Source organism: Sapajus apella, unplaced genomic scaffold (genome assembly GCF_009761245.1).
Source record: "Sapajus apella isolate SASKATOON/1434 unplaced genomic scaffold, GSC_monkey_1.0 scaffold161, whole genome shotgun sequence".
NCBI classification, from domain to species: Eukaryota; Metazoa; Chordata; class Mammalia; order Primates; family Cebidae; genus Sapajus; species Sapajus apella.
The window spans coordinates 1,413,746-1,431,420 of NW_022437101.1; the positions used below are offsets into that span (position 1 = coordinate 1,413,746).

Here is a 17,675-nt window from a genome sequence, read left to right on the forward strand (position 1 = left end):
CTCTTATGATGATCTTGAACCTCATTTCTCAGACCGTCCAGTAGCAATGACGCTACCTGCCTTTCTGGGCTGCCGTGCAGTCCCTGACACCATGCCTGGCTAACAGCAGATACTCTGGCAACAGTAACCATGACAGGATATTTTGCCTTTTGGCATGCTTCTATGTGAACACATGAATACTGTGTGAATTCAGGGTCTGACATAGTAGGAGTTCAGAAAAGATTTGTGGAACTGACATTGACCTCTGAAATGTGCCTTGAGCAAGCTAAGCTCATGTAGGAGACAGTTCCCACCCGTGGAATGGCTTCTTTCAACAGGAGGCACACAGCCGCCACCTTCCACTGAATGGTCCCATCCAGCCCTGATGGAGAAGGCTGGGCCTTGACCACCCTCCCGGATTGGGAGGGGAGGCCATAGACAAGAACCAGGGCATGAGAGGCTATGGAAGGGGCAGAGAAAGCCTGAGTCCGGATCCTGATGCCCACCCTGGATCTCTGTGGCCTAAACTCTCCTTTAAATTGTGGTCTTTTGTATAAATGGCAGGGAATAGAAGGGGAGTTTAAGTAGACAACCTCAAGTGTCTCTTTTAGTGAGGACATTCTATAGAGAGGCCATGTTCCTGGAAACCACGTCACCATCCTCTGGCACCTGGTGAGGCCTGCACTGCTACCTCGGGGTGGAGACAAAAATCTGCCACTGCACAGGGAGGCCTCTTGAGTCCCACTCCCCCACCAGGGCTGGCCCTGCCCTTCCTTTGACTGTCCCTCCATTAACACATCGAAGAACACCCAGAAGGCGTCTTCTTAGGTATCCCTGGGTTCAGTCCTCATTACGCTCACCTCCTGAGGGCTGAGGCACTTCCCACTGAACACCAGCTCTGTGCTGCCACAGGGGCTGTCATCACAGCCAGCAGCTGTGTTGGTGGTGCTGGGGGGCTGGGGGAGCATGAGACCTCCCCTGGGCTTCCTGCTTCTCTGGCTCCAGACACTGTTGAAGACAGGGCTGGGTGGCTGGCTTCCTGTGGGGATCTCATCAGTCCCCAGATGCCTGCTCGCAGCATACCACGGGCTCTGATCATAGCCACTGCTGCCATGGCCATGGGACATACCCACACCCAGCCCTGCTCTTGAAGCCATGGCGCTCCATACCACTCTGGGCTGGACTTCCAAGGTGGCATCTCACAGCCACCGAGGCCTGGGTCAACAGCACAGAGGGGGAACCTCAAGATGTACAACCAGAAAGGCAGGTGGGAGCCATGTACAAAGGGCCTCGCTATTCCTCAAAGGTGCTGGCCATCTGGAGGGCAGTCAGGGCAGGACATTGGGCAGGGGTGACTCGGCCAGTCTATATGTCAGATGGTGGGTTAGACAGCCGGGAAGAGGTCAGGGGTCAGAGTGGTGGTCCACGAGAGAGGTGATCAGAGCTGATGGTAAGCAGGAGCTATGTGAATGGAGATGAGGTGGGAAGGTGCCGGCATGCAGAGGGTATGAACAGGAGAGGGGAGGATTCCAGCTCTGCCATCCTGGGCCAGCTAGCTGAGCTCTTCTGCTTCTTCATCTGCAAATTAGGGTAGAATAGCACTGGTTTAATGAGATGAGACAGAAAATGTACTCAGCACGGTGCTGGGCACCTGGCCTTTTCAATAAAAGTCAGCAGTGATTCCACTGCTGCTGCCAGTGGCCCGTATCTCCAATGCTAGATTTGTAGCTTTAGCCACAGGGTGAGCAGTGCGGCCCTAACCAGGATGGCTGGGTATTGAGGGGTGCAAGGTGCTCTGATACATTCCGTATTGGGTGTGTACTTCCAAGAGTCATGAGGGAGCTGCAGAGGGGAACTCGTAGGCAGATGTGGAGCTCAGGAGAGGACTCCACAGGGACTGTGGAGGTGCGGTCCTCGGGATACAGCTGAACAGTGCTCGGAAATAAGGCATTTTCTGCATGAGAACACATGCTCAGCAGCAAACCCAAGAGGGCTTGGGCAGAGCGGAGTTCAGGGGAGTGGGAGCACAAGCAGCCAGCAGAAGGTGAGAGGTGAGAGACAGACAGCAGAGAGCAGGGAGCATAGACTCCAGGCTGCGGAGAGAAGGAACCAGAGGAGAATGGTGGCTTGGGAGGGTCTGCGCAGGTTGAGAAACACTTGTCATTTTGGAGATGGGAGGAGAAGTTGAAGATGCGAAAAAGCAGTGGGGTTACATGGTGAAGGAGACCCCCAAAGAAACAAGAAGTGAATCCTGATGAGGTGGAAGAATGAGGAGAAGCAGTAATAAGACATTGTAAGAATGAAACAGCAAAAGAACTAACACAACTAACTCCATTTTCAATCAAGGGAGCCCTTACCCATTCCTGCACGTAGGTTAGGATAATTTTAGGGCACTGAGATAAAACGCAAAAACAGTAATCATGTAGTTTTTGAAACTAACTCTGGGATTAAAGGAGAAGTATGTAAACAACTATGTTTCATTAAAGGTTTATAGGAGCTTTGTGATCTGACCAAGGACAAAGGATTTTCCAACTTCCTGGCCCCTCACTGGTGCCCAGATGTTAGCAGCTGTTGGTCATGTCTTTGACAAAAAAAGAGCCTAGAATTTCTATTGACTTGAGATGTCTCTACAACACTAGTTTGCCCTCTCCTCAGGTTGTCAGCTCTTGAATAAGCCTGCGTTTCCTTCCACCAAATCTTAAGTTTAGCTTCCCAGCAGCGAGTAGGAGAACCTGATTTCAGTTACAACATTTTAAGGAATTCCAAACTACGAGATGGGCCGGGGTGCAGCCACAGGGCACTCAGAACTGGGGTACTATGAGAACCTGGGAACCTACAGATGGGCTGAGGGAGAAGAGAGATGGAGGAGACCCCACAAAGGGGAAGATTGGGTATCCCCAATCCTTAGCTGAGCCAAAGATCAGCCCTGCAAGAGGTTCCCCCAGCCAACAGGAGTGTGGGTGGGAGCAGGGAGGCTTCCTGGAGCCAGAGCTTGGTGCAGAGGGAGGTTTTAGAGTGAGAATGCCAGGGAGGTTGGCAGGCTCCAGGTGCCTTTCCATCTCCTTAGTTTGCCCAGCTTCCTCATGATGCTCTCTGGGTCCACTGTGGCAGAACATGGGCTTAGGACCCTCTCTAAAGGCTCCATCTTTTGTGGACCACAGACCCCTTTCAGAAAACTGAAGAGAACACCAGACCCTCACACACACAGTACAAATGTCCACAAAAATTCCTGGGTGTTGATGGCTTCCCTGAGATCCATCCGTAGACCCATGAGTCTGAGGTACTAATTGTACACATAAACAGGAAGTAATCACCCTGGCCGCCTCCAGCAGCTAAGAAGCTATCATAAAGGAAAACAGAAGGCTGATTCCTTCAGCAAGGCCCAGAACCCCACACAAACCACCTACTAATGAGCTTTCTCCTCTTTGCTAATACAGGACACTGTAATAAAGTTTAATGTGGAAGAACAAGGTACATTTAACCAAAGCTGTAAACATCTCTAACTCTACTTAAAACTATCGAGTGCAGTACATTAACATTTAACAATCGGACACTAAATTGGAGTGACGCTAATAGAGTTGTGTTTATTAGAAATGAGGCACCAAGTCGTCTTTCACCAATGACTACAGAAGGGGCAGAAATCCTCCACAGCCACCCTTCCCCACCACGCTGCATGTTCAGGAAGAGTCTTGTCCAAATCACTGTCCCCCACCCAGGAAGATGAGGATTGCTTTGGGGAAAATACACTCAGCAGACAAGACACAGCTCAGTGCCCATGTCTGTTAGCCTTGTGCATTGGGGAATTTGTTTTTTCCCAGAGAAAGAAAGCACTTTAAAAAATGAATACTGAATTAATTCAGAATGAGCAAAGGCTCAACCTCTATTCTCCCTGCCCTCTGCAGAGTTCACACACGGAGCCCTTCTTCCTTTGAGAGACCCCCAGGTGCAGCTTTCTCTTGGCTCTCCCCTGCTGCTCTGACTGTTGCTGTCCTCTGATCTCCACCTGGATCTCCTCACCTGCTGTGCATCTGCCAGCATGGGTGCTCCCCACCTCTCAGGCCCAGCCCTTCCCCTTCTCATTGCATGAGCAGCCTCTCCCTGGGAATCTTGCCCAATCTTTGGCAGTGTCCTATGCCCTGAGGACACCCCCTTTCTTGCAATGAGCACCAGATCCATATTTCCAACAGTTTACATCCTTGCTACTCAAAGTGTTGGTCCCAGGACCAGAAGCATGGACATCCCTGGGAGCTTGTTAGAAACTCAGAATCCCAGGTGCTATCTTGGGACGGCAGGCGTCCTGAGCCAGGATCTACATTTTAACAAGATCTCGATGATTTGTGCAAGCACTAAGGTTGAGAAAGCGCCTGTCTATGTGCTCGTCTATCTGGACACCCCACGGCCACTCCAGCCCAGCATGGCCATGCTGAATGCAGACCCCTCCCATAGACCATGAATTTTTGTTTGGTTTTCCTGTCTGAGGAACAGCTTCTGTCCCATGTATGGAAATAGGAGTGTGGTCTGGGGTGGGGTCAATGTCCCCATCATGGAAGCCAGCCTAAGCTTTAGGCTGACACAAAAAGACTCCCTCCAGCATGCATGTGGCATGGCTTTTCTGTGTTAGCACCCTGTGCCCTTCCACCTGCTGCCGCGAGCACCCCTCAGTCCTGCTCTGGCCCTGCTGCTGTCCCTCTCCAAATCTGAGGGCTCCCTTCCTTAGGGGGTGCATCAGTCCTGGAGCCCTCCATCGAGAGCTCTCCATTGAGAAAGGCGTCTTCAGAGCCAGGGATGTGCCCACTCGGCGTCAGGAAGCACAGTGCAGCAGGAGCTCACGGATGCAATCCAGCCACCAGTGTGCCCTAATTGGACACCCTGGGTATGGATATCAGTGTTTTTTTGTTGTTTTGATTTTTGCTTCCTGTGCTAGGAAGCAACTTTGATACATACCCTATTCAGATTCTTTATGTTGCCACCTGACTAGCTAGACCAAAACCAGGATTTAAACAGTGGGGTAATTAGAGAGTTTACGGAAGAGAAGAGTCCGGAGATGTTAGGGACTCAGGCTGGAGTCCTACCCTTCCAGGACAGTCTGTTCCCTGCTTCCTGCTCAGTGTCTCTGTTGCCTTCCAAGCCTTCTCTGCTAGGCAGGAGATATGGGAACAGATATGACTTCTGTCACTCCAGCTTCACTGTCCAAGGCAAAGATGGTTTCTTTCTCCTCAGGATTCTGATGATTCCAGATGGTCACGTGCATGCTTGGGACCATTTCTGGCATGAGCTCCATTCTTGGCTCAGCCTAGGTTACAGTCATGCATATCAGAGGCTGTGATGAGCAGGGCCATGAATAATCTCCAAAGTGAGAAGAACTTTGGGCTTATTGCTGTGTGGGCCAGCCCACATTATCCCACATTAAAATGTATTTTCTAAGTGTCCCATGTTGTTTTCACTCTCACAAGAGTTCGGAGGTGGGAGGGCCTGGCTTTTCCTTATTTTCCCCATGAGCTAACAGTGGTGGTGCATTTATAAAGAGGAGAACTTAAGGAATTCCAGGCCTCTCCTCCACTATAGCTGCTTCAGCGCAGGCCTCGGGGCTTTGGCTTGGCAAGACAGTGTCACCTAAGTGGATGCCCCTTCACACCTCCCGGCTTCCTGTGATGACTCCAGGCCAACCATGCCAAGGCCTAAAACTCACCACCAAATCTGACAGCATCTGCTCTCTCTGCCTGAAGGAAGACAATGCACTCTAAGCAACAGGTTCACACTTGTTTTAGCTTCATTTAAACATATAAGCAATGGTCCATTTTGAAAATTACTCATATATAGTTTCTATCATTGATGCCTTACACTAAAAACAGATTGATGACCTTTCCCTAATTTCTATTTCACCGATATACGATATGTTTCCCCTTATCTTTGGAAATGACAATGCATGATTAATGGACCGTGGATAAAGAATGAATGAGTGCTCACATTTTTTAAAGCTTACTATGGCAATAAATGTCAATGTATCATCTCAAACAAGCACCAGATACAAGTCATCCATTGCTTCCAGTTCTGAGCACAGCTTGGACGTTTGCTTCTGGAGATAACAGTGGGACAAGCTCTGCCTGGATGCTGTCCATAGCTTCCATGATTCCCCTGGACAGTGTTTTCAGTAGGAGGGGATAATCTGCAGCTCCCCATTCATACAACTTAGTGTGGATTCATGCAGTGATGACCACAGTTTGGGAAAAAGACGCTGGACTCAATCTATAATATAACAGTGACTGGTTAGACTCTAACTGGGAGCTACCAGCTCTTAACAACATGCGTTCTTCTTGGTAGAATGCCCCTGTATGATAACCCTAGGCTCTCCTTGGATTTAAGTGGTTGGGTTTGGGGGTGACTGGAGTTCATTTCCGTTCTGCAGAGACCTAAGGGGTCTGGGAAGATATTACTCCCTGGCCTGTTGCCCTCTCCCCACAGTCTCCTTTTCATGTGTCCCCTCTCCTTTCCATTTGGCAACCCCAGGGCCCCACTAACCCATAAGGCTCTTTGGGCAAATAAGGAGATCACCCTCTGCCCTCAAAACACTATACATCTGTCAAAACATTGTCAAGATAAAACTAAAAATCCCTGTGATAATTATGACATAAATGATGTGCTAACCATATATCCTCCCCTCCTAAAGAGATGCTCAGAAAGTTCTAGTGAGTTCTTCCAAATGGGTCTTTCTTCCTCAAAAGCTGCATGGTTTATTTGCTGACTTTGAGATCTAGCAGAGAGGGAGGAATGAGACACAGGTGTCATTCAGAGAGGGTGAATTTCCACTTTGTAAAGGCAGATGAGTTTGCTCCCAGAAAATCAATATCTGCTTCCAATTTGGACCCTTTCCAATAAACCATAAGCTCTCATGAGTCTTTGGAAACATTACCGTAGGGCTAAGTTGGTGAACAAATATTTGCTTTTTAAAGTTATTGCAATGAAAGCCTTAAATAGTGAGGAAATTTTCATTTTGAAAATGCAGACTGGCTTTAGCATGAATGTCAACACAGAGCATTTGTGTAGCAATTTACAGTTTCTAGAACCTGGCAAGATTCATTATCCCATTTTACTCTCAAGAATTCTATGGGAGGTTAAGTCATCTTTATACAAACATGGAGTCTGAGGCCATTAGGGGATAAGAAAGTCAGCCAAGGTCACATGGCTATATAGAGGGCACAACTCATACCCCAGTTGTGTTTAAAATAGATAATTTATCATATGTACATGGTCCACTACATAGTCAAACAGTTTCTATAGTGTGCAGTAAATGGCCACCCAGAGTGCACTCACACATCAGGAAATGTCCTCAGCAATGCAGTTGACGGGATGGTGCTTCCAGAATGGATGCCCCGCCAGCGAGTCCGAGATTCCTGTGTCCTACAGGTCCACAGAGCAACTTCCCCAAGCACCCCTGACCCCCATTCAAACCCATTAGAATTCACACACAAGGTTGTGATGGGCAAGGCACTTGGCAAGAGGAGGGTCTTCAGAACACACTTTCCAGCTCGGCGTGTACCTCCCACTCTCCTACCCTGAGGGCACCTGGCAGCAGACGCCCTCTCACAGGAGTGGGTGCTGACTCAGAGGTGGCTGAGCTTGGCACACAGTGAAGAGGCCCACGTGCCCCAGTGCGTCTACGATGGCCAACATCTCTGCTCCTTTGGAAAAGGGTGAGTAAGCACTTCTTAGAGAGTATGTTTCTCTGTCAATACAGGTCCAGCCTGCGGAAGGGATGGAAGCCCTCTAGAATGGTGTTCTTCTTGTCCTGTGGCCTCAGGGTCTCAGGTGGGCACCATGGCATTCAGAGACAGACCTTACACATCTAATCAGTCTGTCCCTCTGGCCTGAATCCCCACGGTCAGTGCATCTATTTAAAACAAGAGATGCCATCTCAGGCGGTGCTGGCAATCAGCAGTTTGCTGATTGAAATGATCAGCAAATTGCAATGCCATCTGATCCTTGGAAAACCAACATATGGGCCATGTTACAGTTGGGTCCATAATGGCATTTCCTCTAGCTATATACTATGAGCTTGTATCATGGATACAGGAAGAGTAGAGAGTAAAATTAAGATTTAAAAATAATTTTAAAGAAAACCTGGGGAAAGAGGGGGAAAATGGGAAGGGGTTTGGCTCAGCAGAAAATCTCCTTGGCTGGTCTCAAAATCAGAGTCCTTACGCTCAGGGCTCCAGCCCAGGCACATCTTGTCCTGGGAGATCTGTCCAAGGGCTGTGGCCCCTATTCTTTGCTGGAGAGCAGTCTTGTACCTATTCGAAGTCACCCAGAATGCCACTGAAAAAGGGCTCCCCACCACTCAGAAGGCACAAGTGAAAATACAGAAATAAGGGCTTTGTCTCCAAGGCTTCATAAATAACTGGGCGGCAGGTATTAAATAGAACCTCGGAGGAGGATGCGGTGCTACAGTTTGTTCTCCTCGAAGAGGATCTGAGCGTAGACAGTGCTGGTGGGGGCACCTTTGGCAGCCTGGTGGGGTTTGATCAGCTCCAGCTCAGCATACGTTAAGTTTTCCTCAGCAATCTTTGGCTATAAGAGAAAAAGAAGACAACACAATTCTAGCTGACCACAGGAGTTCTACATCACACATTCATTCATCAAGCATGCATGTTCATAGCATTTTGGGATTCAAAGAGGAATAAGTGGACAAGAAATTTAAGAGGCTACATAAAACCCAATAACATAATTAATAAGATAGAGCTCACTATCTTCTATAGAGCACTATGTTCTGCAGCGAGATCGTGTGATTTGCTTTCAAGTTAACATGAAACACTCACAAAAAATGACTCAACACAAGGCTAAAAGAAAACTTGACTGCTGAAGAGCAAAAATAATGTAACTAACAGTCTCTGATCAAAAGGGTAATATAAGGTGGAGACAGAAACAAAAGAATCCTAGAAATTAGTAACAAAAGTAGAATACCACCACCCAGAAATTTTTGTAAATGGCTTGGTATAAAACTAAAATTTCAAAATATCTTGAAAATAATGCTAAGGAAAATATTCCTTGCCAGAACCTAAAGCCTATGTTTGAAGCAGTGCTAAGAGAAAACCATAGCCTGAAATATTTATGCTAAACAACATGAATTAAGTGGGTCAAGCCTCCAACACAAGGAGTTAGAAAAAGAGGAACAAAATAAAGAAAAGCAGAAGGAAGAACCTCATAGAAATAAACCCAGACTGTATAAATCACCAGTAGAACAGATAAACTGAAAAATAATCAAGATAAAAAGGGAAAAAGCATAAGTGAATAAAATAAAAAAAATGAGACAGGCATAAACTAAATGAAGGAAATTTAAAAAATTTTAAGAAGACTAGTTTGCTGAATGTATTGAAAAATCTTTTAAATACAGGATAAAATGCATAATGTTCCAGAAAAATAGAAATTATAAACGTTAACTCTAGGAAATCTGACTGTACCATCAAAGAAGGAAGGAAAGAAGGAAGGAAGGAAGGGCAGTATCATTTATTAATACAAATTTTCAGTTAAATTTACTCAGAGATAATTAAGTACATTAAAAGATAATCATATTCAAGTTGATTTTTTCCAGAAATGCGAAAATGGTTTGATATGAAAAAGTCTATTAATATAATTCATATAGTAATAGATCAAAAGAGAAAAGCATATGATTATAGATGTTAGAAAGGTACTTAATAAAATTAAAAACACACTTTTGTTTAAAACAATTTTTGAATGAAGTAGGTGTAGACATATATTTTCTTAATGTGATTAAGAAACATTATTAAAATAAAGAATAATTGGCTATCCAAATCTAGTGATATTAAAAATTAAACCCAAACATTATTTTTCAATAAATGCTGTTGGGATACTTGGACAGCCGTTTGAGAAAAAAGAAAATCCATCCTTATATCATTAACCTCAGGTTAATTCCAAATGAATTAAAAATTTTAATGTGGAAAGTAAGCCTATCAAACTACTAGAAAACAGATGGAGGGTTTTTAAAAAAATAAGTCTCCAAATATGGAAGTTATTTTGACATATGACACAAAACCTAGGATTAATGGAAAAAAGATGTGTACATTTTCATGCTACATATGGCAAAACAGTCTCCAAATAAAATCAAAGGACAACTGAAAAAAAATGAGGAAAATATTTACTGCTCATATTAAAGGGCTTTGCAGTTCAACAAAGATAATAACCAGGGTCCCACTAGCAAATTCAGCAAAGGACAACAGACAGACCAGCAGTTCATGGGAAGGAAAAATGCAAGCATCTCAGACACAGATGAAATGATACTCACCCCCTCATTGTCAGAAAACCAAGACTTAAAGTCACGCTTAGACATCATTTGTTTGTCTTTCAAGTTGCCAAACATTAAAAACAAAAGGTTGACAAAACATACAGGTCTCTCTTATTCTACGAGTGGGAGCCTTTCTTGGTACAAGCAAACAACTGTAAACACTTAAATAGGTATCCGTAGGAGATGGGGGTATTCGTATGATGCAATATAAGGTACAGTCTTTAATAATGAAGAAGGAAGCTATATGTGTACTGCATATTTCACTATCATATCCCATGTAAATATGCATGTATTCATGTATGTAAGTAAATAGGCGGGTACATATTCTACATACTCAGAAAATCCTGGGAACTCTTGGCACTCATTCAGAAAACAGCGAGCACATCAACCATGGCCCTTTCTAGGGACGTAACCTGAGCATCTGCAGGGAGACCCAGCCTTTACTGTGTATGTTTGTTGTTACCATTTGGATTTTGCAGTAGGCACACATATTTAAACAATGAATTAATCAATTTTAATCCATAATTAGAAAAATAAAAATTGGTCATGAATGTATAGCCACGCAGTCCTTTTCATTTAAGCAGCCCTGCTCTTTATAATCTAGGATGTTAGACTTAGGGTTTTTCTGTTTTCGGCTTTGGTTTGGTGTTGTTTGATTTCCTTTTTTTTTTTTCAAAGTGTGTATGCCTCTTTCCTGCTTATCTGGTTTCCATTGCAAACAAGTAAACCATCTGCATTCAATTGGAGTTTCTTAAAAAGAATGCCGAAAACAAAACACTTCTTTTCTTTTGAGGTGATGCACCCTAAAAGGCACAGGAAGTAATAGACAAAAAGAATTACAAAGACTTCCTTAAGCCAGCACCTCTGCTGGAGGTGACTGCCAAGTGACCTAGACAAATTGTCTAGCAATTTTTCAATTTCAAAGTTAAGATCATTTATAGGGACGAGAGCCTTCTGCTTGCCTTTTGACACCAAAAGTCTTTACATTGCTTCCTAGTCATCCATATCTTGCAAGCAACAAAAACCCTGTTTACATTCTTGCTTTTTGGTTTAATTACATTTCCCATTATAATGATTCCATTTAGAAATGTCATGTGTCCTCAAATAAGCACACAAAACCCAACTCATGTAAATTTTAGCACCAAGATTTATGAAATCGTATTGTCCAGGTGTTTTATTACATTACCTTGAAATTGCATTGTTTTCTAGTGTAGATTATCTGTTTATTCTTAAGTTATTCCATTACGTTTGGATATGAAAAATAACACTAGCTCTCTCAATACAGGTCGCCAGGCTGGCTTGGCTGATGTGTTGTTTTCATACATTTTTATGATGTTCCTATAGTAAATATAATTTAATAAAGCCAAAGCACACTAAATAAATAATTGCATCTAGAAAAGCAATAAAAACAAATAAAATTAGTACTTTCATAAGTGGAAAAGGTACTTCAATTACTGCTACAAGCAACAACCCACCATAAAATGTGTAGAATCATTTCCCTTATGCATATTTCTGGAATATAATAATTTGATTGAAGATATGAGGCACCTCACAGGAGGCTCAGAACTGTGAAGTGTATAGTTTCCAAGATAAGATGCATAATATCAGTCCTTGGCATCTTTAAAGAACCTATTGTTTTTCTGGCATGCATACTTGACTATCACCATCAGCCATGTGCCTAATTACATTTCCCAGCTTGTTTAACTGGAAATAAATTCCTAATGGCCAATGAAAGGGGTAAATATATATTCTTCATTGGTTTTTACCAAACTACATTTCTTTACTGATGTTTCAGTGGAAGATTTAGGTGCATCTAAGGAGTAGCTTAGAGAAGATTTGGGGCACATCAGTAAGACGAGGTAAACTATAGAACCAGGAGCCAGGAGCAGAAAGCAGTGGTTAAAGCAGGTGGTTGCAATGGGGCACAACCTGATCAGGAGGCTGTTGCAAAGCCCCACCTTTATTTCAGATTATACAACTTTACTGTTATCTTTAGTAGACAAACCCAACCTAGATTTAAGCTAGGGAATCACTCCCAGCGTCCCTAAAAATGAATGAGGAAGCACTTCTGTTAATTTCCTGATAGCCACTGGGCCTCAAAATGACTCTCTTAAAACTCCCACCCTATTCTGGGGGATGCAGGAAGTACAAAGTATTGTGGGGTGCTAGTACAAATTGTGGAGCTTAGGACGGAAGCTTCCAGAGTGTTGAACTGTCTATTCACAAACACTCTTATGACTGTAAATTCCATTGCAAGCTTTACATTTATGTCCAGATGTTGTGTTCACTGGAAAACAGGCAGCAAGAGTTAACCAACTGCTGCTAGGAAGTCCTGGCAGAGTCCTTTAGAAAGAGCCCCAGAACTTTCTAAATATGTGAGAAGCAACTTGGCCATTTCCTCTTTCCCAGGGCTGTTTGGTTTTACTTTATATTCCCTTTCCCCTAACCTGCAGAGACTCCTGGCCAGATTCTCTTTCTGTTCCTCAGATAAAGGCCTGGGACTTGTTGTATTCAGCAGCTTGGTATCTTGTGTGCCTCAAGCCCCTTGTTTCATGAACCCTTAGTCTCACTTTTAGTATTAGAAAATCACCCACCAGAGAGAAAACTACCAGCCAGGGAGAACCCACAAGTAAGTCTGGAGGGGGATTCTACGAGCAAGAGGGGATGAAGAGTCAGATACAGGCACGTATTGATGCATCAGAGGAAGGCTGCAATAAAGGGAAATTCTTCTAACTCTCAGTTCAGTGAAAGTGTTCACAGAAAAGAGGCGAGGAGCGTGGCTGAGGCATCGTTCTGGGGGTGACTGCAGTTCGTGGGTGCAGGAGGAATTTGGATCTAAGTTCAAAGGTCAGCTGTGTGACCTTGGGCCAGTTCCATCACTGGAGCTCAGACATAATGATGATCCCTTCCTTGTTGGACATTATGAGGATTGAAATGAGATCTATGTAACGTTCTGGCCCAGCGGCTGCCCCATAAAAGGTGCTAAACACATGTGTGCTGAACAAATCAGTGTTTCAATGGCATCGCCTCCTCTCTAGGGTCAGCTGAAATAGCATGCATATGTGCACATTCTGAATGCTTCATAAGTTTACAAGATCTTTGTGAACTAAGTAGTCCTGGGTATCTTTTGACAGGTAAGGAACAGATTCTAGGAAATTAGTTGTTATGGACTGAATTACATTCCCCAGATTTCCTGTGTTGAAGCCCTAACACCCAAGACCTCAGAATGTGACTCTATTTGGAGATGGGGATTTTTTAAAAGGTAATTAAGTTAAAATGAAGTCATTAGGGTGAGCCCTAATCCAGTTTGACTGCTATCCTTCTAAGAAGATGAGGACATACACAGAGGGAAGACCACGTGAAGACACGGAGAAAGTGGCATCTGTAAGCCAAGCAGAGAGGGCTCAGGAGAAACCAGCCCTGCCAGCACCTTGAGCTCAGACTTCCACTTCCACAACTGTGAGAGAATGAAGTCTATTGTTTAAGCCGCCCTGACTGTGTGACTGTGGTATTTTGTTATGGCCACTCTAGCAAACGAACACATTAGTCAAGGCGAGGACAGAAGAGAATGGAAGAAGAGTAAATAGCCTTCCTGAAGGGGTGAGAAGATGAACTACAACTACCTGATAGGGCGGGAGGATCTGGGAGATTAAGACATTTATGTCAGCAGCAGAGCACACTCCCTGCTACATCCGAGGCAAGGCAGGGGACAAAGGTCTGATGCATTTACCCCTGGTTCAGTAAGGAGCAAGGCTGGAGGAGAGAGGCTCTATGTGACTTCCTCACATAGCACCCTGCCCCACACATACCTCCCATCCGCAGCTGCCTGGCCCTCCATAGCCAGGCCTTGGCCTTGACCCTGGGTGCAACAAATCTAGCTGGGCTGCTGGCAGCCCATGCCTTCCTCTAGCTTTCTGGAAAGGAGGCAATGGGGACTCAGATACTGCCATCCTGACTAGTATAAAGGGCACCTGGCTCCAGCAGGGGAGGGAGGCCACCACCTGAGCAATGCACCTGGCTGCCAGGTGACCTGCACATAGGCCAGCTGCAGGACATTGCTGTCCTCGGAACTGAACCCGGGGCCGGGACAGATCCCGCACTCAGCTGAGCACACAGAGGCTGTGAGTGCTGAGAGTCAGTTGTAACAAGTCAGGTCGTTTCTGCCCCCAAACCCTGTGTGCCACCTGCCATTCTGTAGCCCTCTCTGAAGCCATTTTTCTTGTATTGCCACGTTTCATGCTGGGGATGTAAGCAGAAACAAAATGGCACGCAGAAGCAGCCCCACCTCAGGAAGAGACTGGGCTGAGGTTTTGACATAGTGAGTAGAAGACAGAAAAATCCTACAGGAAAGGGCTCCTTGCCCAGGGAAGCGATCATACTACATCTACGTGCTTGGATTTCCCTGACCTCACTTCTTCCAGGGAAAAACAAACTAGATCTTAAAACAGAGAGGCAACACAAATGCAAACCAAGGCCAACCTGCTCAAGGTGGTAGAGAAAACAGACCAAGGAGCCTAGTGTCTGTGCCACAGTGAACCCTGGGTCTCCAGGTTTAAGTGACTGAGGGTTGAAATTCACCTCATGCTCAGCTCTCCCAAGATGTTCTGTGGGGGCAGAGCTGTTCTCACCATGAGGGGGAGCTCTTCTATAATTTGTCTATTAAGATGGGTGGCTTTTTGTAACCTACCTAAAGGTGCCATATAGATGGGCAATGGCTCTGGCCTATGCCCAGATATCTTGTCCTAAAACACAAATAAAAATCAATCTGTTTCAACATAAAGTGAAATACATAAAATAAACCAAGGCTTTGGGAATCCACACTCCCAGGGCTAAGCAGAAGTGACCAGATGGTGGGAGATGGTGGCCTTTCATCTCTGGGTCATGCTCAGCCTTGGTGGCAGCCTGCTGCCTGCTGCCCTCCATGTGGAAAAAGAGGGCACAGCCCATGGTGGGAGAGCATGGTGGGGCTCAGTTTGTGGGTGTTGACAGGGGCAGGGCTGGGCCAGAAGATTTACTCCCTCACAGCAGAGGAACCCGCTGCTATCTGCCTCAAGGATGTTTCTGACCTCTCATTTGAATATTAGAGGTTCTCTAGCAATGAATGCTGCAGGCTATAAAACCTTGAGGGAAAGTGTTTCTTAACTTTGCACATCCTGTGACTGCTGAAAGTACCAAGGGTTATGCTATGGATGGAAAAAAGCCACATGACCCGCTCAGTTCCCCTTCCAGGCTCCTCCCTGAAACTTCCCTAACAGGGAAGGGGAGTACAGGTTTCTGTTTAAGCTGATCCCCTCAGCATAAAACTCCTGCCCATCATACAAAAGGGCATTTTTGTATGGAAGGCATTTTACAACAAACTGATGATGATGATGAATTCATTCATTTATACGAGTAACATGTAAGAATGTTCTAGGCATGCACACTTCTGAGCTATGTTCTCAAATGTGTGTCAGGCCCCCCATGCTGCAGGCATGTTCACCAACATGTGTCCACAGACTCAGCCCTAGGATTACAGGTCTATTCATGCCTCCTGTTGTGTCTTCAGTGACATAAGGGAGGTTTCTCAAATTTTATTTGTTTTAAATGACATGAGGTAAAATGGATTTTTTAGGTGTCCAGGTCTAAGAATTGTAATGCAGGTATAATTTGTCTGTAACCACTGCCACAGTCAGCTCCATCACCCCTGCACGCCACCCCTCTGCAGTCCCACCTTCCCTCCAGCCCTGACCCCTGGAAACCCACAGATCTGTTTTCTGCTACTGTGGTTTTGTCTCTTAGACAAAGTCAAGTACAACGAATCATACAGTGTAAACCTTCCAGGACTGGATTTTTTTACTGAGCATAATTGCCTGAAGATTTATCCCAATTGTTGCAAGCAACAATTGTCTGCGCCTCTCTGTTGGTGAAGAGTATTCCACATGTTGCAGCTAGCCATCCACTCACCTGGTGGACGACTTGTGGATTGTTCCAAGTTTTTAGTGGTTATAGAGTTGTTACACATAGTCACATATAGGCTTTTGTGTGATGTTTTCATGCCTCTAGAGTAAATACCCAGGAGTGGGTTTGCTAGGCCATCTGGCGAGTTATGTTTAAGTTTGTAAGAAACTGCCTATTTGTCCAAGGTGGACCATTTTGCCCTCGCACCTGCAAATCATGGGACTTTCCAACTGCTCCACATCCTTGTCAGCATTTTTTTTTCTTTAAGACATTGTACTAGGTGTTAGTGGCACAGTAATTACCTTTTCTTTATGCTTAAGAAACTTTCCAGTCCTGGACTTGAACTCAAGTGCTCCTGGATGGCTGCTGAGCCAGATTAAATTCTCACAAAGCACAGCTTCTTCTCAGAAGCATTAGGAAAGGATGATCACACAGACCAGGTTTACAATGGACTCTAGGCATCACATAGTGAGTCTGCAAGTTTCAGAGCTTGCAATGGCCTGTCTAGCCTCCTGTTCTGCCAAGGGTGAGGTACTGTTAACAGCAGGTATAGCCTCTGTGCTGAATCTCCAACCTCTAATACAAGCCCTCTTCTCCCCAGTTTGAGGGTGATGATCACGGAAAGTATGTCCATGGGGAAAGAACTCTTTGATTTGGCTAATGCGAGAAAAGTTAACCCCAAGAAATTCTGAGGTTGTGCACCTTTCTGGAATATAACATACTTTAAGCTCTTAATGGGTAGTTTCTGAGTATTTCACTTTGTAGGTGTGTTCCATGATTCAAGCTGAAAGTTAAAATTCTTGCTAAGAGCGAGAAAGAGGTTTAGCATTCTCTTATGCAGTCTCCTGCAAAACAACACTTTTTCATAGAGTTCACAGTTAGATATGCAATTTGAATTAAGTCACAGAAATAAAAGAAAAATGCAATTGCAGCCTCTGCAAGTTCTCTCAATGTCAAAAGTTCAATTGGGTAATACCATTATCACAGCAACAGATCAATAACTGGGGCATGGAATGTTTATGCTAACGTCACCGTAGAGTTTAAAAATGTGACTGCAGCTCCACAGAGCTGCACTATCAGGAATCCATTTACTCATGAGAGAATTACAGATTATCAGGGGCAGACTTCCTCTTCTCCCTGCAAGATAAGTGCTCATTTTTTATTCAACAGAGCAACTGGTAAAACAAACTCTCCCCTAACAACAGCCACTGCACATATAACTGTGGCCACCAAGGAGCTTGAGGCTATGCATTTGGAAAGCTCGATTTGACAGAGGGTCCTCAATGGGTCTCCATAGGACCCAAATCAGGAAAGACAAGTATGTTGTGAACAGTCCTACGATCATCAACATGCCTTGGATATGAACTTGACTTCATCTCAAGTACCATGGGTGCTGATTGGCAAATTTATTTAAACATATTATGAATAGACAATATAGAGTTCTATGATGTATACTTTAAAT

At 44.8% G+C, this 17,675-nt stretch overlaps 1 protein-coding gene across 1 annotated transcript in view; it reads right to left on the reverse strand.

Moving 5' to 3' along the window:
• Nucleotides 1–3,537: 3,537 nt before the first annotated feature.
• The window catches only part of VSTM4 (V-set and transmembrane domain containing 4), a 91,429-nt gene continuing 77,291 nt past the window's right edge, over nucleotides 3,538–17,675 (reverse strand). Inside the window, exon 8 of the mRNA XM_032266843.1 lies at nucleotides 3,538–8,544. Coding sequence (XP_032122734.1) covers nucleotides 8,419–8,544 — 126 coding nt within the window. The 3' untranslated portion in view covers nucleotides 3,538–8,418. The remainder of the gene's footprint in view (nucleotides 8,545–17,675) is intronic.